The sequence below is a fragment of the Astatotilapia calliptera genome, chromosome 20 (genome assembly GCF_964374335.1).
Source record: "Astatotilapia calliptera chromosome 20, fAstCal68.1, whole genome shotgun sequence".
NCBI classification, from domain to species: domain Eukaryota; kingdom Metazoa; phylum Chordata; class Actinopteri; order Cichliformes; family Cichlidae; genus Astatotilapia; species Astatotilapia calliptera.
The window spans coordinates 11,122,857-11,147,293 of NC_137441.1; the positions used below are offsets into that span (position 1 = coordinate 11,122,857).

The 24,437-nt window shown below is 41.7% G+C and overlaps 1 protein-coding gene across 10 annotated transcripts in view; it reads left to right on the forward strand.

Moving 5' to 3' along the window:
* The first annotated feature begins 612 nt into the window (after positions 1–612).
* Positions 613–24,437, forward strand: part of anks1aa (ankyrin repeat and sterile alpha motif domain containing 1Aa) — a 62,460-nt gene continuing 38,635 nt past the window's right edge. For 9 of the 10 annotated variants that reach the window (XM_080295410.1, XM_080295409.1, XM_080295408.1 and 6 more), the window contains exons 1-9: positions 613–1,168; positions 12,417–12,497; positions 12,694–12,850; positions 13,719–13,781; positions 22,590–22,886; positions 23,549–23,624; positions 23,717–23,818; positions 23,916–24,002; positions 24,178–24,347. In XM_080295410.1, coding sequence (XP_080151536.1) covers positions 999–1,168; positions 12,417–12,497; positions 12,694–12,850; positions 13,719–13,781; positions 22,590–22,886; positions 23,549–23,624; positions 23,717–23,818; positions 23,916–24,002; positions 24,178–24,347 — 1,203 coding nt within the window. In that variant the 5' untranslated portion in view covers positions 613–998. The remainder of the gene's footprint in view (positions 1,169–12,416; positions 12,498–12,693; positions 12,851–13,718; positions 13,782–22,589; positions 22,887–23,548; positions 23,625–23,716; positions 23,819–23,915; positions 24,003–24,177; positions 24,348–24,437) is intronic. The other variant, XM_080295407.1, reaches the window with a different exon arrangement.

The window sequence follows — 24,437 nt, forward strand, 5'->3', positions numbered from 1 at the left end:
CAGCGAAGGACTATGGAAGTAACGTTCAGATGTTAGGAATGAACAGGTCATGTTCGTTCATTTGTTTGTTCGTTTCATTTTGCTTTGTCTTTTTGCCCCTTAATTACAGCGCAATATTCAGTGAATATTCAGGCTGCAAGTGGCTTCTGTCTGAAATAAATAAAGCATTATATATTCCTTGATTTTCTCTTGTTATTTCCCAGATTATCTACTTTCACTGGACAAAATGCTGTAAAACATTTATTAATTTGACCGGAATTAATACGATTAGAGTTGCCTAGCTGCTAATGTCAGGTAGTTCCATTGATAGTAAGAGTAATTCACAGTTATAGTTATTCATAAATATTTATTCTTAATTTGTGTTCTTCTTCTTCTTGTTATTATTATTGATATTATTACTAGTAGTATTATTTATACTTACAGCTACCAATCAGTAATTTATAAAGCGTTTAGTAAGTAATTAAGGGACTATATATGGACGTTTACTGTGGATACAAGAGGTCAGAGGCGAACAGATCTTAAAAGCACTGAATGGTTAAATCCTGCCTGTCTCTATTCAATGCGCCATCTTGCTTATATCCATCCACCTTCTGATTGAAGCAGTAAGGGCGGCGGTGATAGGGGGTATAAATGTGTGTGTGTGTGCGAATGCGTGTGCGTCTGAAGGGTTTCGGACTGGAGATGCATAAAGAAAGGGCAGTTTCGAGGAAGTGACGGACGACGCTCAGTGGTCTGGTCAGAGGAAGTTTGTTCGATGCGCCGTGCTGTTGAAAGAAACTTTTCACTCCAGTGAGCGCCAGAAGCACCCGTGGATCGGGTCGGACGGATCCGGCGGCGGAGGGAGCTTTTGTTTCCCCTTCACACTTAGCAGCACTGAGAAATAACTTGAGGTCGGGAGAAAGAGGGGCTCGCACAGGAATTTCACTCCCATAACCGACCCCCCTCCCCTTTTTCCTTCTTTTCCCCGCGCCTCCTTTGATTTCTTTCTGGGATCCGCGATGGGAAAGGAGCAGGAGCTTCTTGAAGCGGCGCGCACGGGAAACCTGGCTGCCGTGGAGAAGCTTTTATCCGGGAAGCGACAGTCCGCTGGCGGATCGTCTGGGACCGGTGGAAGCGGCAACAGCGGTGGCCACGGCGCCTCCTCTCATCCGCTCTCCAGTCTGCTCAGGTAATCTTGGGGAAAGCCGAGGCGAGGTGGCTCTGACTACATGGGAGACAGACAGCAGCTTTGCCCCTGGCGAATATTACCCAATCCTTTATTGTTACTGCAAGAAACGATGTTTCATGTTTGCATGCTTCCCTGCATTGTCAAACAATCGCAAGCCAAACCAGTGCAGCGCCCAAGCAGTGGCATCCTTCTTTGTTAGCCTACACCTCCTGTGTTACTGCCATTTCTACTGTAATGTGCACAAACAGCCTGAGAGGAAATTATGCAATTTAACTAAAGAAATCTGTAACGAATCGGCCCACGATTACGTTTAAAGAAACGAATTGCAGATGTGTCAGTAATTATAATGCTTACATAGAGTCTGGACGTGAACACAGTCACAGGTCTGGAGATGGAAAGTCTTCTCACAATTGGATTCTCATTGTTTAGCAAAATTATCTTATTATAAGGAAATCTTTGTTGTATGAAACCTTATTGACTATCCTCAGACTTGTGTGAACCAGGAATATGACTTTCTCTTTTTAGTAGTCACTGGAGGAAGTCCTCAGTGAGGTAAACATTTGATGTGGTTTGTCACATCTATTAAAGACCTACTCTGTATGGTTAGAAAGAGTTAGCTCTCCTTCCTCCTGCTCTCTCTGTCAGCCTTCAGTATTTATGAGGTCACTATTAAAAACTGAAAAAACAGCCCAGAGTTATATAAAGTAGCTATCATACTTGTCCACATTGTATTGTCTGCAATTGATAGTGACTGTGGACATAATCAGATTCAATTACCCAAAATCACACACTGGGTAAAGCTAAAAGATGTACTAAAGGGACAAGCCCTTAGTAGAAGTATACGATCCCTGTAAGGTTGTGCAGATGTTGAGAACATAAAAAAAAAAAAAATCAGATAAGGTATTTTTCATTTTGTGTTGTATGTTATCTGCATTATTGGCTCGCCACAGTTTGATTCTTGTTTTTCTCTCTGGTGACAGATCATGTTTGTTTGTTTTAATCATGAAGTTTCTGTGGTTTACACAGTGTGTTACACACAATATGAAAACCTGCAAAGAAAGAATTTAAAAGTCCTTTTGTTGAAAAAGAGTCGACTCTTTAAAAATATAAGGCTTATAGCTTTTCTAAATGCTGCCTCTCATACAACCTGCAGGTTGCCTGTCTGTGGTTAAGTGTATGTCAATCATATAAAATTGCTCCCTTGGGTTTCCCGGTAACAGCCGCCTTCCTCTGAGGGAGAAGTGTTAAGGCAAAGCTCGGGGTGATGCGCCACTGTGTTACTTCGTGGAGACTGCAAGATTTGCTTGAGATTATTACATTAAATTCTCCTAATTGGAAATCCAATTCAGAAATGTCATGCGGTGAAGGCTGACTCGTCTCATCCTCACTGCTCCGTGGGCGGACTGGCGAGCCCATTGTGTCATCTCATTTGTCTTGAGCAATCGGTGTTTGGCAATGGGATCTCTGGGAAATTATTGGCTAGGCTCGGGAGGAAATGAATAAATGAATAGGTGGTGTGTGGATCTAAAAAGCTTCTGGCTGGCGACACTTGAGAATACTGGACAGGCTCTTATAAGAATTTGCATGAGTGTTGACTATGACTGGCTGCTTTGGAGGGCTGTTTCTGTTCTGCATGACATTTGATTTAGTTTCCACAATGAAAATGTCAATACATCTAAGGGTATTACAGTGGATTGGTACAGTGGCACAGGCTGTGGGTTTGTATGTGCATGTTTTTTCCAACCCCCTTTTATCAAAATCTCTTTGCAACCCATTCATCATCCATTGTTAGAAAGTGCAGGCCTTTAATCCCGTCAGAGGAGATTTGATCTCTGGCTAAGACAGCTTTCTTTGGCGAATTTTCGCCTGTTCTGGTTGTGTCAGCTTGTACCTCCGCTTGATTCCATGTTCACTTCTACTTGTGTAATAACACTTTTCCTCACTTCAAGTTGCTTTTCAGGCTCAGTTATATGAGATGACATATAATGACAGTTATTGCTGTTGTCAGTTGCTGTTGTCAGTTGCTGTTTGTATTTGACCTTGTACATTCAATATAGTGGAAAAATCTACTCGTTTATCGCAGAAAGAAACCACAGGCGATGCAGATGAGTGAGCTAATCAACTTTTGTCCCATTCCTTGGTGTTTGTGTGCGCGTGTGTGTGGGTGTGTGTGTACTCTGGAATGGAACGCATGTTACGACTTGCAGTGTTTTTGTGCGCAGGCTGTTGTACAGCTCTGCTCGGCTGAATGTCTGCTTTCCCAGGAGGCGGCATCCCAGCCGTTGCCATGGTACAGACACTGACCCCCGGCGTGTTTAACACCCCTGCCGCCCCAAACATTTGTTCCATGGTGCTCCATTAACACCGAAACGAGCTGGGCAGGGCTTCCTCAAGTAGTAAGATCACAGTGTAACCTTTTTAGTACTACAGCACAGCGGCGGCTACTCTATTTAAGTTACATTAATCTAATTTTAGGGCATATATTTACTTGTTTTTCCTCCATACTGTAGTTTTTACTAGAAGCCCTATGACCCTTTTTGAACCCAGAGGTATACAGGAAGAGACCAACACTAGTATTTCCTGGCCCAGGTCATCCAAACACAAGCAGCTGCAGCGGTTACACCGGAGGTAAGACAAGTCCCTGGCAGGGAAAGTGCTTGCCCACTGAGGGGAAATTAACGGAGGAATGCATGGAGTCCTGGACAGACGTTCTGAGAGCTTAGCCAGATGAGGGTTGGTCTCCCAGTTCCACAGCCGTGTCCTTTGTCCCACTGACAAAGCGTCAAATGGTGCTTTTCATATTCATTTCAGCCCAAAAAAGACCATTCTGGGGCTTTTCTATACTTTTTTTTTTTTTTTTAGTTTTACAAAGAAAATTGAGCTGTCATTTGGACTGAACTGGACCACCTATTAAGAGTTCTTATTTAGCCGTATGCGTCTGAAAGATGTTGACTGAAAGAAGTGGGGCTTTTTCAGTGTTTGGAGATAAACATCGGCTTAAGATATTCACGAAGGTCTCTTGAAATATAGTTTTCCTAAGGGATGTTTTTCTGCTTTCTGAATGCTCGCTAGGATCATCAGCTTTGATACTTGGTTAGCATTTTAAGAGGCTTGGGCAAAACTCCAGATCTTTCCATCCCATTACATCCACAATTTCTGGCTCATCCCAAGCAGACCCATGCTGTCAGGCTGCTGTCAGCCGAGAGAATATATGCTGCAGGAGAACTTGCACCTACTGTCCTTTTGAAAACACTATTTCCTCTAGCTTCTCTTTGTATTGCGACCAGTGTGCAAGTATGTGTGAAGATGGGTTGCAGGGATGACGTGTGTACAAAATGACGGGCTCACAGCGGGGTTTGGACACCCACTGTCCTTAGCTGTGCTTCAGAAAAGCTGGACTTTCTTCACAAAATGTCATTTTGAGACATTTTGCATGAAAGTCTGTGTTAAGAAGGTAGCGTCTACTTTTTCACAACCACAAAGAGCCTCAAATCATTTCCCGGTAGAAATCTGGGCCAGCAGCAGGCATGGCAGTTACATTTCATCCTGTGTTGACCTCTGAACTGAAAGAATTTGTAGCTGCTTCAACCCAGGAGGGAGCAGTGGTAGCTGGGAAATCTAACACCACCATGTTAGCATTCCAAGAGCATCTGAGTTTGGGATGCTCTGCTCTATGCATTATGTTTCCGGCCCGTGTTTGTGTAGCCTGAGAAAGCAGGCTGAAAGGCACTCAGTAGTGATGAATTCCACATATGTGTGAGAGGCGGGAGCAGAAGCCGACAAATACAGCATCCTTCCCATGCAGTATGTAGCCCTCCATATTTTAAACTAGTGCTGGTTGGCTAAAAATAGATTTCATCCAAGTGGGTCAAGGGGTTCTTCATTAGCTTTGTGGGGAAAAGGCTGCTTTGAACCGGTCTGAAATTAAAATATAATTAAGGGGGCCAAACATCTAGATGTTCAGAGACTTCCAAAAGATTTATTTTACTTTGAATATCAAATCAATAGCCCCAATTTGGGGCTATGGTTCAGCTGACATTACAGAGATTTATGTACAGCCCAGTGGAGTAATGGAAAAACATGTGGTCCTGAAACTCGTCTGGTTTCTGAGATAAAATGCTGTCATTTACACTTTCTATCTGCTCTTCCTGCATTAAAGAAACAGAAGTTGATATGACAGCTACACACAGACACCTACACTGACTCTTATGGTCATGTGTTTATGTGAACCGTATTTAACACCAGCTACTAAAAAACGTTTAGTAGCAAATGGACAAATATAAACTAACGTTGATGAGCTTGCTATTTCTGTGTGTGTGTGCGTTTGTGTGTGCCCATTTTGACCAAATTTATAAGAAGAAACTTTCTTGTTGTGTGCAGGCCCACATGTGTTCACTGGCTACTTGCAGCCCCCCGCCCAGACCTTTTCATTTGCCTTGCCTTCTAGGCGGCGTCCTCTTTTATCTCACACTCTGCTGCTCTCAGCAGACTCAGCGGCCCACCTGCTGGGCCCACACCAACCTCTACTCCACCTCAAACTTAAAACATGTTGTACTTGTAGCCAGATTAATGACAGTGCCCCCAGTGTGTTGACACAGGAAACAAATTTGCCTCAGTCTTTCTTTCTTTTCTTTTTTTAAATTCCCCTTTGCTTTGGTCTTCCTGCAAAATGTAAGAAAGAAACTGAACAAAGTTCTCTGGAATGATTTAACCTGTGACTAGGCAGATTCACACCAGACTGTACCTGTGAAACGCAGAAATGCATCTACTTTCATATTCACACCCACAGATCACCACAAAGAAGGGGAGATTAGTGTCAAAGTCATTTTAAAAGTCATTGTGTCAAATTTAAAGAATGACCGTGCTGGCGAATTTCTTCTCAGCAAAACTGAGAATCTTAAATAACTCTAACTGGATTCTACAGAAAATCAATTTCAAGAATTGGCTTGTGTGCATAACAGAAAATAACTGCCTATCAATCCAACAAGATTTGAGCTGAAACTGAACATGAGCTTGTTCTTTCAAGCAAAAGGCTCAGCGGATGCCAGGGCAAACATTCAGATGTGTTTCATGTGCAGGAGCATCAGCTGTGAATCTGCGATTAAAAGTATTCTTGTTCCATCTCATTTTTTTTACGTCTACCTACCTCACCTCCAGCACTTTCCATGCAAGTCATCTTGATTATGCTGCCTCGCACTGGACTGCTCTGATCATAGTGGGCATATGACATATATTCACACCTCCTGCTGTAACACAGTTGCACTGTGAAGTGCTCAGTGTGGTGTATTTATGAGGCATGAAGTCTTAATCAGGCTTCATCAAGACTGTGTCGCCTGGTGAGCTGCTGCATGTCTGTCACACAGTTTGAAGCGTTTCAGACTCTGGTAGCACTAAAACAAGATCAATACTGTTCGCGAGCCTCGTTGAAATGTTTACGTCACAGTTAGGATTTCTGAAATGAATGAGACTGTTCATTTATTTAACTAATTTCAAAGACCTCTTGCCTCAAGAATTCTTTTTGAAGCACTTTAATCAAAGTGGGCGATCAGTGGGTCCTCCACTTTGATCCAAGCTAAAATATCTCAGCAGCAACTATGTGGCTTGCCTTGAAATTATGGTCAACCCTAGTCCCCAGAGGATACAACCACAATTGGAACCACAAGGCTTTCATTTGTGGTTCAGAGTAATGTCTGCTGACAACTATTGTAGCGATTGTTATGATATCTCGTAGAGACATTTGAGTCCCCCTCAGGATTCCCTGTAATAACTCAGGTGATCTCTTAACCTGTCGCATAACACTGTTCTCACTGCGATATTTCTGCTAGCTTGAGATGTATAATGTCTACGCCCTAATCACCAAAGCAGGGAGCATTGTGTATCTTCACTGATGAATTTTGCCATAGTCATTTAGCTAACAATAATGTACCTAAACACAGTGTCACACAGCTGTTGGGCATGAATAAAATTCTATTTGATACCTAATACAACATGAGCTCACTATGAGTTCTAGAAAAGCTTCTCCATAAATGGTCAAAACGATAAACCACATGACCAAGAAGTTCTCTTTATCAGTAGCTTTAAGACTTGTTAGTCACAGACTTGTTGAAGCCGTGCCATACTTGTGTCATGCATTTGAAATTTAGTTGCCTAATACGTTTCCCTGTGCCAACTAACTCGTTATACTGCTTTGTAGCTATAAACACGCTCTCCTGTAATTTCACCTGTAACAATGTGTATGATGAGCACGTACTGCTTAATTACAGTCATAGCTCTTCGGTCCTAACATCAATTAGATGTTTTCATCTTAACAGTCTTTTTTTCTTCTTTGTTTATCAAGTCAGTGAGTGTAGTACTCAGCAGGCATAGGGAACTCTGGCCAGTGCTTCAGCCTCTGCTGAGGAGAAGATGTTCGAGTAGACTATTTGGCAGCAGGGCATCTGGTTGTAGCACCTGGCAGCAGTATGCATAATTAAGCCCAATTTCCCTGACGGTGGGCGACATGTGCCAGTCACTGCTGGGCTCACTGCCCTGGCCTAGACTAATCCCTGGCAGTGTGGTTACACTGCTAATAGGCTGGAGGGCAAATCTGTTTATTTGACACTGGGTTCACACACACCTGGGTTCTTATTTGCTTAAACCTACTACTGCATTTTGCCTTGCTCTTTTCCCGGGGCTCAATGAATAAACATTTACATGCACCGTATGTTATTTTTACCACCGATGCACTCTCAGTTTAAAAATTAGATATTTGATTATATTTTGCTGGATTATCGTGTTTGTTATGTTTAACTCCAAACTAATAAAAATCCTTAGAGTATCTGACATGACTCTGGCAGAAATCATGTTCACAGATGAAATAATGTGCTAAAACATTGTCATTTACATCACACTGTTTGTTAATAATAAAAGAGCTACACGTAATGTTAGCTAATGTAGATGTGTGCAAACGAATGCAGCTTTACTGTAAATGACATGAGTTCACTGGCCCAAGATGATGTAAGCTTATGGGAATGTTGATCAAATAATAAAGTGCTGAGGTTTTTATTATACCTGCAGTGCCATGATTTTGCATTTTGCATATTTCTGATACTTAGACAAAGATATTACGATTTTATTCATTAAAGGAACTTACTTTTTCCTCATAGTCAACTAATTGCCCCCTAAACGTATTGCTTGTTGTACCAACTGTTGCACAAACTTACAGCCAGACATTTTCCTTCTGGATTTTCTGGCAGAGAGCAGAATTCATGGTTCCATCAATTACAGCAAGTTGTCCCAATTCTGAAGCAGCAAAGCAGTTCCAGACCATCACACTACCACCTCCACGTTTGACTGTTGGTATGACGTTCTCTTAATGAAATACTGTATTTTTCCTGATATGTAACAGTCAGACTTTTTCATCAGTCCACAGAATATTTTCCCAAAAGTCACGGGCATCATCAAAATGTGTTTTGGCAAATGTAATACAAGCCTTTGTGAGTTTTTTAGGGGGATTTTTTTGTTTTTTTTGGTCAGCAGTTGATTTCACCTTAGATGCCATTTGTGTCTCTTTCTTATTGTTGAATCATGACCTCTAACCTTAAGTGAGGCGAGTAAGGCCTGATTTTAGATTTAGATTTTATTCCAGCTTCTGTTCTGACTTCCTGGATGAGTTGTTGATGCACTCTTGGTAGGCTGACCACTCCTGGGAAGGTTTACCAGTATTCATATTTTCTCCATTTGTGCATAATGGCTCTCAACGTGTTTCCTTGGAGTCCCAAACCTTTTCCAGACTGATATCAGTCACTTTGTTTCTCATTTGTTCCCAAGTTTCTTTTTCTCGTGGCATGATGTGTTGCCTTTAGTCTACTTGACTTCACAGGCTCTATTTAAGTGACTTCCTCCTTTAATGGGTCTGGCAGTAATCAGGTCTGGGTGTGGCTAATAAACTTGAACTCAGCTTTCCAAAAAAATGTAGTTGATCACACTTAATTCATGATTTAACCAGGAGGAGCAAAATAGTTTTCCACACAGGGCCAGGTAGGGTTGAATAGCTTTTTTCCTTTTAATATATGGAATTACCATTTAAAAGCTGAATTTTGTATTTACTTGGGTTCTCTTTGTTGAATATTAGAATTTGTTTATATAAAATAATAAAGTGTGACAAATATGCAGAAGAACTAAGAAATGAGAAAGTGGTGTGATCAGTCTGCTATTCATTGCTGACTAGCTTTAGATGAGTCAGTAACCCATACGGCCTTTGTACCCGACACCCACCATTAGTGAGATAAATTGGTCTAAATAAATAATACATCAGTGACTTTTGGACTTGAGGGAAAGAAAAGTTTATTATTAAGCCTAAATATTCAGTATATATGACTAATATAATATTGTTAAACCAATAAAGTAAAGACGGTTAAAATAAAAGATGGAAAATGCTCTTATCCATCCTCATCTCTTCGTAGCCAGGCTTTGTACAAAACAGAATTACAGTCCTCCAGAATCTCTTTCAAACTTAGGCCTCATCCTGCTGATATTCCCTCAGGCAAATTAAGGATTAGCTCAGCCTTTCAAACAGGAATTCCTCAGTCAGTTCCCATGAATATGCCCCCTCCCAAACCAAATCAGCTCTGTTTTGACCATTGCCCAGCTATGGGCCTAAGCCCCATCCCTCAGTTAGGTTGGTTGTGAGCCGTAGTAAGAGGATGAAGTGGATTGTCGAGCACCACTCTGACTCATGCCCTTGAGTACCACGCTGCCAAAATGCTCAGAGGACGTAACACTTGTACTGCGCTTAAAGCTGCTGCTGCAGGCACCTCTGTTAATAGCAAACTGAAATACTGTGACAGTGAGAAAATGTAATGAGCTGACATCTTCATTCCCTCTGCGTGGAGGTGATTTTGATAGGATTAATGCTATATCCCTGATTAAAAGTGAAATATTGCGGCAGTAGAATAATACGTGCTCCTGTTTGTTTGTTTTTGTTTTGTTTTTTTATGTTTGGGGTCATGAGGATGATGTGAAACACTGTTTGTTTCTGTGTGGTATTTTTAGATTTCCCCTCTTTTTCTAGTGGCAATAACACAACAGAGATTCATGACAGATGAGGAAGACCAATATGTAAACACAACCTAAAAATACAGACTTAAAGGTTATGACTTAAAATGTGAAAGGGAAATCTTGCAGTATGTCTTATGATACAGCTGACTTCTGTCTTGCACAATGTTTCTTTCTGGAAGATTGTCAAAATTCTGGATGTGGATATACTACAGGATACATAAAAGTGCACAGTAAACTGTTGCCTTTACTTGTGTAAGACAATGGCTGCACCAAAATCAAAGGTGCATGATCTTGCATCTCTCCTACTTCTTTTTTTTTTTTTTTTTTTTTTTTTTTTCTGCCCTGTGGCACATTTTGTTTAATTCTCCAGTTGTAGTCACTGCTCCGTTCATGTTTATGTTCATTTGTATATGGGATTTCTGCTTTAAGCAGTTATATAACTCTTTATCTAGGACAGCAACTAGCGGTCTGTTTCAGTCTCCCTTTTGATGTGTTCAGTGGACAAGCAAAGGACAGTGTTGCTGTTCTCTCTACTGCACATTTGGTTACTTTTAAAAGACAGGAAGTGAATTTGTGTGTGTGTGTGCCTGAAAAGTTGACATAATCATAGCTCACATATTTTCCACTCTCTAACAGAATTTTATCTGTCCCTAACATTTCTTGCCACATGTTCCCACTAGTCTTTCCTCCTGGCACTGCTTTTGATATCCCACTTCACGCGTGCTGCCTGACTAGTTGGGATGACACCCAGAAAACCTGCTGCAAGAAATAAACGGCTTAGGCTGTTATGAGTTGTAGAGTGGCGCGTCTCTGCGCGTCCATGCTCTGTCAGGCCCATTGTTCTGCAGGCTAAAGAGCCTTCCAAGACACTTATTTAATGAGACGGCTCTGACTGTGTAATTGCAGGCTGTTCTCAGAGCTATTATGGGAGATGTATTTTAAGGGGGCAAAACAGCCATTACTGCGGCAAAAACGAGCCGTGAATGTGGAGCAAAGTCACACTCTGTCAGTGGCGTTGATATAAGGGTGAGCATCCACTGCCACGCTGTCTACACACTGATTATGTTACAGATCAATCTTCAGTGTATCTTTAAATGTGTTTGACTCCCAGACCGTGTGTTTTAAATTAGTTTTTACATTGTAAAGAGTTGGAAATGCTCTGTGCTGCTGCTATTCTTTTGCCCGGTTCTCTCCAGGCTTCATTCATAGAAGTTACTTGCTTGCTAGCATCAAAATTCCTACCAGTAATAATTTATGAAGCTATCCAGCTGTCAAGGCAGTATTTTGCATTTCAGACATCTTTCCCAGAATATCTGAAAAACCAAATAAATTTTGAAAAATTCTCATCTCCTTTTAAACAAATCTTCTTAAATTTATGATTCTCTGTGAGGCCCAGCTGTTTTGCTCCAATTCTCTTTCAGTATGCCAGATGACTCTGGTCTCACATATTTGGTTCACTAGTGCTGGGATTTCCTAGTCACATGATTTATTTAGGATGTTTTAAGGTCTTTCAGAGAGCCTCACTATCCCGTCCTGGCACTCTATCTCTCTTTTAGCTCTTGAAATTACTCCCACTACTCAGTCTTTACCACCGCTCCTGTCATCATTCTCCTCCCTCCTCCCCACAGTGCTCTTTGCAAATTAAAAGAAACAAACCAATCTAAGCTGACAGCTGAGTTCAGCTCAAATAAATGAAAGGCCAGCAGTAGTTTAGCTCTCTGTCTTACACTTTACCCCATCGGTGCCTTTTGGCTCCATCCCAAAGCTTTGTTTATTGTTAGTTAGATTACATAACAAAAGCCTATTCTACATCAGGACCTCGGCCAGAATAATCAGGCTTTGGTTGCACAGACTTATTGTAGATGAGCTCATCTCAGTGGCTTCCTACTGCTGGCAGTACTTTTTATTTATTATTTTTTTTTCTCTTTTTCTGTATTCCTAGTTTGATGGGGCTTTTAGCCCAGTGCTTCCTCATTCCTGACATCTCCTATCTTTATAAAGAATAGGAGAGAACATGAAGGTTTGCCACCACCTTAAAGTAGATGTAGCCGTGAGAGACTGGAGCCGTGAGATAGCAATCAGAACAGCAACAGTCACACCCGTGGATAGACTTTACAGAGGGATGGGCAATGTTTGTTTGGTGTAGGGTATGGTATTCCTGTTGTGTATTGCCTGTTATGGAAAACTGACAATCCTTTCTGCTTTTCAGTATCTGGAGAGGCCCCAATGTGAATTGCGTGGACAGCACTGGATACACCCCTCTTCACCACGCAGCCCTTAATGGACACAGGTAGATTAGCGATCACCGTTTGGAATTCGGGAATACGTCTGTTTATGCTCTGAAATTTAATGCAGTCTGGCCTGGCAGACCATTGTACAATGGGGAAGCTGAATCTATTGATTGACTGTTTACTAAGACTCTGAGTATTTATTAATGTCGTTTTTATTGTTGGCTTTTTCTGACCTATCTCTTTATTCGTCTACAGCGAGGTGGTGGAGGTGCTGCTAAGAAACGAGGCTCTGACTAACATCGCAGACAACAAGGGCTGCTATCCTCTCCATCTGGCTGCGTGGAAGGGAGACGAGCATATCGTAAAGCTTCTCATTCACCAAGGACCTTCACACCCCAAACTCAACGAGCAGGTCTGCCCGTGCACTTAGTCATCTATGTTAATGTGCATGTGTCAACGTTGGTCACTCTTACACTTCTGGTTTTGCTTGTACGTTCCCCATGCAGTACATGTAAGGGAAAACCGTATTGAAATGATGTCACTTTTCAATATGTGTGTCTGCAGCAGACCCATAAAGGCCTAATGGAAGCTTGCTAGCTCTTTTTTACGCTAATGATTCTTTCCTTTTCAGCACATTTGGTCTCTGGTAGTGTCAAGATGACCTTTCTGATGGTTTAAACATCAACTATACGACGTTTATCCTTTTCTAAATAGACTAAAGTGGACATTTTTGCAATAAGAGTCATATAGAGATAGTAAAAGTCTAGTGCAGCATGGCATGTATTTGAATAAGATGAACGTTAAAAAGACTGATGAGAGTACATGAACTCCAGTGCATCTTGAGCCTCAACTTCTCCTTTGATAATGTGATACTTGAAGTGCTTTGACAGCTTGCTAGAGTGAAAAGTGCTTGTTTCCTCTAACCATTTTAACTGTTTTAACTCCTACATTTGATATTTTATTTGGTTGCTTACTGCACAGATAGCTTCCAGACTGAAACCATCCCTGGCCTATCCTATTTGAGATGAGGAGAAATGACCCATAATGAGCTTTGCAAACCTAGTCCGAAACATTCGGTCAAACAAACATTCGTCTGTAACCACAAAGTCACTCAGAAATATCTTGGTTTCATTGTGTGTCATTTCTCCCTGCCTGTTCATGACATCTAAATGTTTTTCTTCTCCTTTTTATTTAGTTTGGCTCATTTGTGACCATCACTCATTTGTTCATTGCTTGTCTGAACCAAAACCATCGACCTATCTTCTGTTCCTCCCTCCCAGAGCTCTGTAGACCATAAAGAGTTCAAACGCTGTGGGCCCTTTGACCCCTATATTAATGCCAAGGTGTGTACACAGTGCTGCCAAAACTTTTCCTTTAAACCTCCTTCTTTGCTTTAATGCTGTGTTGGCTTTCTGTGCTTGGGTGTGTTTGTCGCCGTTGCTTGTGGGGTCACTCTGCTGTAGAGATATGGGGAGGCTTTTAATTTCGCTGCTATCAGTCAATCTCTGCTCTCATGCTTTCTCCACATGTTGTGCTCTCCAGTTATATTGAGATGTTATGTTTACCACGGGGGATTCTGTTGTACTAGCCTCTTGATCATGATTGTGAATACATAAGGTGTTGTATTAAAATGCCCTTGAAAGTTTAGTAAATGACTGTCTTCCAGGGGACGCTGTAGGTCATTTGAGTCTTTTTCCAGTGGGTAAGAAAAACCTGATTTAAGTACCGTAAAGTTGTTGGCAACACAGAGTCAGCTGTAGAGGATTATACTGGAAGGATACGCACACCACACCATCAATTAAGCTATTATAATCATTACGGTATTACTCCAATCTTTCAAAGGCTGAAAGTTGTATGAGATAAAGAAGGTCTTCTGTGAAATCTTCCACTGGCTTTCGATGGATTAGCACAAATTCCGGTTTTCATGGTTCCCAGACAATAAAGTACGATGACTTTTTTTCCTAAGGGGCCAACATGAGATTGAGATTTTTGTTGTCAGAGATAAATGTCTTAACAGATGGAAGATAGCAACACTGGTTACAGGGATTTTTATCTCCTTGAAGAGGAACAGAAACTTTGATCCCTGTGTGTTTTTTGTTTGCGTTTTTGTTTTTTAATCCATTGCCGCCGTGAAGCAATAATTTTCTGTTTCATTTTATGATCAGATAACAGAAAAACAAACTGCAGTATTTTGTGTGTAATGCTAATCAGCAGGAATTAGCATTATAGCATGCTGAATTAAATGCTTTTACATGACAGATGTGGAAAAAGTACATTGACTATATAAGAATGAATATAATCCATCCGTGTTGATGTTTAAATTGACTGTTACTGAAATGAATTCACCTGGGAAGATTGAATCAAATCACTTGACATGTCAAAACTACAGTATATTTTAATCTGCTGTTAATACATTTCACGAAGGATAGACACATACTAGTCTTTTATGTACAGATCATAGGTAACAGAGATTCATGTGAAGTAACTACTTGCTGTAGTACCTGCTATATTCCACCAGGCGCAACCCTATAGCATTCAGCTACCCAGAGAAGCCCCAGTCACAGCCTTTCTATGTGTGTGCAGAGTGCTCAGCTGGCAGTGTCATCCTCACAGTTAGTGCAGTGTACAGGGTGAACATGCTGGTCGCTCCATGATTTGATTTTCTGCAGGCAGGCAGTAGATAAAGCTGCACACTATTTTAGTACATTGTCACGTTTCCCCTGGACTAATCTTCTTAGCATTTGGATGGGAAGGCTGGCTTTCTTTAGTGCTGATATACAGTACATCAGAGCATGTATTCTGTGCATTAGTTCTAATGCTTTTCCGTTTATTCTAATTCAAGGATTAAAAAAAAAAATTAATACTAACTAGAGTGTTTTTGTTCTGCTGAGATGTCAAAAATGTCTCCGTGTAAACACTTCTGAGATAGTTTGTGCTCCACTCCTGGTCATGAAACTGAATAATTGATGCCTTGTTATTAATAAACCAGAAATCAGGATGCAGTGTGGGTGGTGCGACCCTGGTTGTGGTCATGGTTGATGGCATCATGTGACTCAGTAGACGGTCTGTGCTCTGAATCCAGATTCATAACAATCTACATCGAGAGCTCAGTCGCAAGAGAATGGGAAAGATGGGAGGTTTTCAATGTAAAAGTCTCTTTGAATCAACAATGGAGGTGTGTGTGTGTGTGTGTGTGTCCTCCTGCTCCCACATCCCAGTTTGTGCTTGCTCTGCTGAAGAGGGGAAGAGGTGAGACATTGTCATAGTAACAGTGTCACGGTTTATTGGTCCTGCGGTGGCAGTGAGGGACCCAGTGGAGAGATGCTGGCTTTGTGTAAGCTGGTGTGGTTGAGTAAGGTGTGCAGTGATGCTGTACAAAATGTCTTAGGGACTACAGCTTCAGAAGTAACTCACTCAAGAAATCATTCTGGATTGAGTCCAGTTTGCTGTCATCCTGGTCCAAGAAGTTAGCCAAACTAATGTTTATTCATCATACCACCATCCTGTCTCCTGCTGATACTAACCTCTGTGGGAAGGCCACTTTGATGATGTTTCAAAAGCCTCAGCAGGGGAGTATTGGCCACTAGCCACAGGATGTGCCCCCCACACCAGTTTGGCTAGGGATGTAGAGTATATTCTGTTCTTGAAATTTAGCTGAAGATTCTGGAGTTCAACAAAAAGTTAACAAGTAGCTATTTTCAGACTGAATCGAAAAACTAATCATTGTTTTCGTGATTATTTTCTTAAACATGTTTATTAGTTTTAGTTTTGTCTTGTACTTTTGAACTGCTAAAAACTGGTTGGGGAAAAAGAAATCATGGAACTTTGTGGTTAAATAGTAATACACCAGTATATTGTACACTTGCAGACGTGACGTGTCATTGATGTACAGATGTCCAAGAGTGATATTTGCAGTCTATGCAGTGACTGTAAATGTTAATTTGATCTACAAGAACTGGAACCTGGGTGGGTACTTGTAGACGTGTTTATTTCATGATAAAGGAAAACAAATTTGCAATTAGTGAGAAGAAAATGATGAAACAGCGGAAAGAAAGCAAATAATAATGATAATCTCCTCTTACCGAAAAATGAATCAGTCGACGTTTCCCATGCAGGCAGGATCGTGTCATAGTTGGAATGTCGGCCTTATTGTTATGACCATATCTCATCCAACACCCAGTCCGGATGTTCAGCATTAATCAGCCTTTTAAAATATGTTGAAAATTTTAACCTGCAGTGCAAAGCTTAGTCGTCTCTGTTACAGCTGTTGCTTCCTCTTCAGTTCTGGTAAACCAATCACTGCTGGTGAATGTAAAATGCAGCCCTGCTGGTAGGACTGTCACCACAGAGATGAGAATCAAAACACAGGTATACTGCAAAATATAAAGAGGATTTATCTGGTACTCATCAGCTTAAGCTGGATTCATAGTCCTGCATTTGTGCCGCTAAGCAGAGAGAATTCAGCCAATGTACAGGCTACAAACACTTACTTGGTATTTCCAGGAAGCTGGGGAAAAAACCCAGTAACCACAACGAGCACTGATCTGAAGTACAAACAGTGCCTCCAGTGGAGTGTGATCTGTTAGTTGCTTTTTGTCTGTTATCACTTGTTTATTCTAAGATACATAACCAACAAGAGCAGCCTACATTACTGGGTAATAGGCGGCTAAAACATGTAGATGTGTGTTTGCTAAGTAGCACCTACTAATGCACTATGCCACAGCGATGCTGCTAATGAGCGTTGTGTTCACTGATTTGGCAAGAGCTGGTTCATTTCTATGTAACGGACCTTCACTCAGGTGTTCCAGAAACCCTGCATGTGGTGCTCATTAGATCATTTTTATCACTGACCTCCTTTTCCCCCCCCTTTTAATAAATTACCATATTTGACCATTATAAATCTTAGTTTGCCCAGACTTGTCATGCTACCTCTCATCCAGGCTTTCTTATATAGGTCACTTGTCTAATACGATATACAATAGGCTGGTGAATTCTGACCCAGCCTCAGATGTGCTTTACATGTCCCCACACACAAGCCACTTCAGAGCCATCTAAAATAAGTATCCAAGAATGGAACAATATTTAATGACGATAAATGGAAATGCTTTAGTTTGGTGCAGCTTTAAGCCAAGCTCATGTGAGACTATATGCAGAAATGAAGCCGATCTTATGCCTTGCTCTCTTCGTGCGCAGTGGAAGTTGCTGATGGAAGCAGTAGATGCAATATTTCTGATTTGGGCACCTCATTATCAAGCCGAACAGAGTTTCCCTTCCTTCCTCTAGGCATAATGTTTGCAGTGTGACAGCACGCTCATTTATCCCCTCCGTCTGCCACTCTAGTGTCCAGCTCATGCCTCGTCAACACTTTGCACTCCCTTCTGCTCTCGGCTTGTCCTCCAAGACCTGTTCTCAACTCATTCATGCTAAGAAGTGCATGAAGTATGCTTGACATGCCCCTGAGGGAACAATGTTTTTTTTGATTCCTTATTTTAAAAAGAGCAATCAGGGTTTCAACATTGTCATAAGTGTAAGGGTGTGTCTCCCATGTCAGTTTTGAGAAATTTGAGGAGGAGGGATTGGGGACAGAGCCGGGGTGTCTTATTTTGATAGTTTCCCTTTTTTTTTTTTTAATTTTTTTTTTTAATTTTTTTTTTTTAATTTTTTTAAATATTTTTTTAATATTCTGTAGCTGTATTTGAAAGGTGGTGTATTTTAACAAGTGCAATACGAAAATGAAAAAGGTAGAAAACACCCTGTGCAAAGAATTACATTCCATGGCTAGAAGCCATTTAGGCATCCATCTCATTACAAGACTCCAAAGCCTGTAATCCATTACTGTAGCCTGCCTTCATATTATTGGTGCTCTGTGTTATATGCAAAAACAAAGGGCTTTTGACTAATAAAGAAAAATACCAAAGCTGAAACAAATGGCTACTTTTTTGTGATTAACTGTTTTATTTATTTATTTGAGCAAAATATAGAACAGAAATCAGCATTTCTCATCAAAACTCTCCTTCCTCCTCAAACTCCCAAACAAGTCACCAGTGTTCTTTAATTATCCTTGGCTACAATTATACTTAATTTAAATTGTTCCATAACTCATAATAAACCTAAAAACATTAAAATTGAGTCCAGCTGCAAATGACTGCTTCATTTTTTTTAATAACTTCTTTTTTCAGTATAACAGCAGAAATATTGTTTAAATAATTTTATCAGAAGCACCCAGAAAATGACGCTTTAGTTCACGTGTGTGAGATCTGTGAGCTGTCTGAATGCACAGAAGCTAGCAGGAATTCAATCGGTGACACTGGCATGCACTGAGGATGGGCAGCCCTTTGGCGCACTAGCTGCAACAGCTGCTCAGCCCACCCCTCCACCACCATCACCCACCACTACTACTACTACCACTTCCAGAGGCCAGGCTGACGTAACCTCTGCTTCGCCCTGCTGCCAGTGAGCGTGTCACGTGACTGCGGTGGCTAGTCAAACCATGTTACCGTCTCCCAGCTGCAGGTTGTGAGAACCATAACATCCTGCCCTTCTCTCTGTCACTTGGGGTCTTTCTCCCTCGTCTCAGAACATTCAGCAGCGTGATAACACAATGGGGTGTAATCTCCAGATGTTTTTGGTTAAACCACGATTTGTCAATCAGCAGCGTAATCTCTTCTTTGACGTGCTCTGTGGTCAAACTCAGGATGCAGCTCCACACACCGTAAAGACAGAAGACTGCCCAGGAAGTCTTAGCTTTGCTTTATGAATTCTAATCTTTCCCAGCGCGGCTGCAAGCCTTTGGTGTCATTTTGGGTAATAGCCTTCTGAGATCTATCTTGTTAGTGCGTGATTATCTGACCGCTCATGTGGCCTGTGGTAGTGCAGAGGAGATAATGCTGATCCCAATCTTTATAAAGCTGAATTCAATGCTGAAAGTCCTTCTTATATAACAATATAAAAGTGTTTCATCAGAAATTGCAAATTAACTCTGTACAATAGCATTTTTGAATGGGATTTGTTTGCTACAGGGCAAGCAGTCTGCTGAAATTAGTTTCAAACTGGGCTCCATATTTCAGCTCTCCAACTGTCATGCCTTCACTCTTTCAATTTCTTTTGTCTCACATGCAGATTTTAATGCAAAAGCAAAGTAGACCGACTTTCAAATAGTTTTTTCTAGTTATGCTTTGTATATATGCGTGTTCCTCTGACGGCCTATGAATAAACGAGTTCGGCTGAACAATGTAACAAAATATTACACAAGACCCTGCAGTGTCTGCCCTGTAAATGCACTCCACATAAATCATAATGTTAATGAGAAATGGAGTCTGTAAGATTTGTGTGCATATTGCATTTGTGCAAATGGGGCGAGCAACAAGACACAGGTTCAATTCCCGATTGGCTGGCTCATTTTGCTGATATAAAATGCTTAAAAATAGCCATATAAATAAATTGTATACTCCTACTATACAACTAGTGGGATAAACTATAAGTGCTTCCGTTATAAGCTAAAACTGCAATACAAAGCAAAGCGGTCGAGGTGTTTGGGAGTAAGTGGATGTTTTAGTGGAAGGCCTCTGTGTGGATAACATGCACCAGTGCTGCCACTGAAGGAGCCAAGGGTCACTGTCCTATTGCTGTGTGTTTCCTAACAGTGAGTCAGACGGCTGGTCAGCCATGTTTAATGCGATCAGATGCTGGGTGAAACATTGCTACAGTGCCCTGACCACCACTTTGGCAAGGGAGACATTTGGTGTTAACATGCTCATAAGCACTGAAGTCATGGTATGTGTCCACTGTGCGAGTCATTTTTCAGCACTATTATTAAATATCATGAGAGAAGAGTAAAAAGGGTGTTTCGGTATTATCTAAAAGGTTCCTTTGCCTGATTTTACAGGCAGCTTTTGCATGGTTTGAGTTTAGAATTGTACCTAAGGGGCTTCCTTAAAAGTTAAGGCACCTTTATTGCATGTCACACCTCTGCCTCTTCCAGGAAGGAAAAGCCACATTGCCAAAAAAATATAAAAAAAGTCCTTGTATGCCAGATTTACTTGGATTACTATGGAGGCAGCAGACCTGCATGTTTGAGGAAGTGAATCATGCTGGTGTGTGTGTGTGTGTGTGTGTGTCCGCTGAAGTCATCGAAATGCTGAGAGTAAATCTGTTTAAAAAGCTGTGACAAATGCTCGATGGTGCATCACAGATGAAAGACGTTCGGACCGTTTCTGTGTCAGTGTGCTTGTGTCGGTACACGTGCATTTGTTTGGAGCCAAAGACGAGCGCACAACTGTACAAACTGAAAATGATGAAACCACCCAGGCAGAGAAAACTGGGGTCGGTTTAATTTAGCTGCCAGAGAAAGGTTTTGTTTTTTCTTAAGCCTCTTTTACATTTGTTTTGTTCAGCTCAGTTCATCCAAGAAAAGCCTTTTTTTGTTGTTGTTGTTAGCCTGCATTTGTGTCCCTTCTCTTGATAGGCAGGTGTCGTTTTGTTCCTCTAGACTCCACCGACTCTCTCCCTGCTCAAACCGTGACCTGCTTTGCCAGTGTAGTACAATACTCGCTCTCCCAACAAAGAAGGAGATACCTGCTGATCCCATCTGGCGTCAGGTTTTAGAGAAAGCAGTAAATAGGCAAGTCACACCCGTCTAAAACTGCCCTGTTGCCCTGCGTGACGGCCTGTCTTCGGTGGCACAGCTGGCGTCTTCCTCTGGGAGTCACCCAAACTGGCATCATGCATGTCCATGTGGGGACTTCTCATGCCAGCTGTCAGCCCTTTTGTAGGTGGCTCTGTTAGTCTGGAATGACTGACTCTCTGAATATGCGGTTCTGCAATAGCTGGCATTTTCTACCACACCCCATCTGTATCTAATATTTAAGAGAGCCACAGAGCTGCAGATAAATTGTCTTTCCATGTTTGCAGAAAATCACAAAATTGGAATTCTGCTAACACCCTATTGTGAAAGAAAGCACAGCAGGGTCTGCTCTGATTTACTATATGCATGTTGTCATTGTGTGTTTTGACTTGATCATGCAGGATTTCAGGGATTGCCCCCTGGTGGTTGCTCGTGGTAGAGATAACATGCTGGAAGCTCTCATGTCTATTGATTGCATTCCTGCTTTTGACTGGTTAGAATCAATTAGCACTAGTTACTGAGTTTATCTGGTCAATACTCCTGTTTCTTCTGTGTTTTATCTACTTATTTGTTAGCATGTTTCCTGCAGTACAAGCTCAGTCGTGTTTTTGTGCATGTCAATATAAAGGACATCATTCTAATACTGGCTAAACTTAAGGAGTCCTTCCAACATTAAAATATCATCACTGCATTTTTTTTAATTTTTTTTTTTAGCGCCAGAACAGTTTGTCGATACATTGATCAGCTGATCAAAAGGAAAGTCATCAAAAAAATGCAATTTTGGGGTTTTATTTTCTTCTCTGTTGAGGATTTGCTGCTTATATGTATATTTTCTGTGCAATAGAAGTATAGTTGAGTTTTCTGGACCCCGTTTTGGGGTTTTTGTCAAGCCGACCTGGACTTGTGGGGAGAAAAAGAATCTGATCGGCAGGGCAGACCAAATGTTATTGTTAATATCACAGTGATCCTTTGAGTGCATTTTTACTTTTCACTATACAATGTGGGTTGTTGCTGTTTTGTGCTTTGGTGAGAAGCAACAACAAAGAAGCTTTATACATGCCTGACCCTTTGTAGCTCTTCAGTGTCGGTGCATTCTGACCTCTTGTCAAACCGGCCCATGTCTCCATGTCTCCCCACCCGCCTATGTATCCCTGCCCCTCTGTTAGCACCCTGCTGCCCCTGGCACTCAGTGCCACACAGACACCTGTCCTCATTAGTCCATGCATGCCTGCCAGTCCCCGCCCCCTCACCCCAATCAAGCCTCACTGTGTGCTTTTTTTTTTTTTTTTCAGGGTTGGTGGTTTTTCATGACCTTTCATGATTTGCCTGTACCCATCTGACTGGTTTACTCTCACAATGACTCAGTCGAGTCACAAATTCTGACTTATTGCAGACACGATTCAAGCATCTCTGTTCTATTCTTATCTCCTTAATTACACATTTTCACTTTACCTCAACTTAACTGTGCTGCCATTTTTTCCCAAGCTGCTTCTTACTTATTTATCCCCCCCACCACCACCGCCAACAGAACAATGACAACGAGACACCGCTGCACTGTGCCGCCCAGTACGGCCACTCTCGGGTGGTGCGGCTGCTGCTGGAGGAACTCACTGATCCCACCATGAGGAATAACAAGTTTGAGACTCCGCTGGACCTGGCAGCACTGTACGGCCGCCTGGAGGTTGTCAAACTGCTGCTCAGTGCCCATCCTAATCTGCTCAGCTGCAACACCAAGAAACACACACCACTACACCTGGCCTCTCGCAACGGACACCTACCCGTAGTGGAGGTGTTACTAGATGCTGGAATGGACATTAACTATGAGGTATGTGCATGTGTTGTTTTTGTTTTTTCTGATGTATAGTTACTTATATATTTCTTTTTACTGAAAAACTTCTGTTTGCAAGTGTTTCTTAACATACTTTCATGGCCCAAATCATGTTAGGCAACTTAATCTGTCCTTGCAGCACTTCCTCTTGCTACTTCCTACTAAAGCTATGAGATTAAATGTAAAATTCTTAAGCTCTCAGTTTGCAAAGGAACTGTTGTAGTAAGGCCAGCGCAAAGCAGAGCCGGCCTTGCTCCCCCTGGTGGGCCCTAGAGCTCTGGCTCTGTATCAAACTGTGCCACCCGTCTGTCTGGAGATCCTTTCTCTGTCCTTTTTTCCTCTGAATAAAAGATGTGGAGACTATTCAGCTTCCTTTAGGCTCTGCATCCGGCAGGACTTTAATTAGCATGGCCCTGTGAGCTGGAAAATGATCTGCTTTGATTTCTCAACCACATAATTGTCAGTTCAAGAAGTGGACCAAGTAGTGGGCATGAATCCACACAACATGCGCTACGTATTTTACTAAAGTGTTGGTGCTGGAACAGAACTGCTATATTCTGTAGTCTAATTTTTTGGTAATAACATAGGAAATATTAAGAACTTCTGTCTATTATGTTTCTCATAAATTCGTATGCTTTTTCATTTTCTTTCCTGCTCAGACAGAGAAAGGCAGTGCACTCCACGAAGCCGCTCTGTTTGGGAAGACTGATGTGGTGCAGAAGCTTCTCTGTGCAGGTCAGACCGTAGAGCCCTAAATCTACATAACTTCCATGTATTTAGGAAAGACACGTACTTAGCACATGACTGTTACTGTTGTCGTTTCCCAGGGATCGACGTGAACATTGTCGACCAGAAGGGCCTGACAGCGCTGGACATTGTCAAGGACATGCCCTCTAAGAAAAGCAAACAGATAGCTGCCCTGATCCTTGGTAAAGACCAAATGAGCACATACAGAGCTCCAGTGGGAATTATTCTCTTATTTATATCACATGAAACAGCTGCGATACAATCTCTCGTTTGTTCCAGGTCATATGACTGGAAAACCCCCTGATATTGACCTTCCCCCTCCACCAGTGCCTCCACCTCAGGAGAGCCCAAGCCCACGGAAAAAGGGTAAGATTTATCGGGAGTCTCCTGTGAGAGATGGTGGGTGATTTTTGCCTTCGCAACAGCAAATCTTTAAGCAGAAGAAAAAAACCACTGTGCAGGAAAGTATGACGATAGTTTACCTATTACTTTGACTTGAGAACTTGTTTTTGCTTCAATCTTTATCCATTTTGACTTGCAGGTGACCTGGAGAAAGTCTGTGAGCTAATCTCGGGGCTGGCCCTGGGGCCCGAGGAGGAGAGCCCTTATGAAGCTCTGTTTGAGGCCACTTCTTGCCACTCTTTAGACAGCCTCACCAGTGGGAAGTCCTCTGACAGAGACTCGGGAAGGCCTGATAGTGAAGCTGGAAAGGTCAGCAGTTTCTGATTTTTATTTTTTATTTTTTTAAAGATGTTTTTAGTTGAAAAAACCAATACATAAACTTATAAAACTTGTACATAC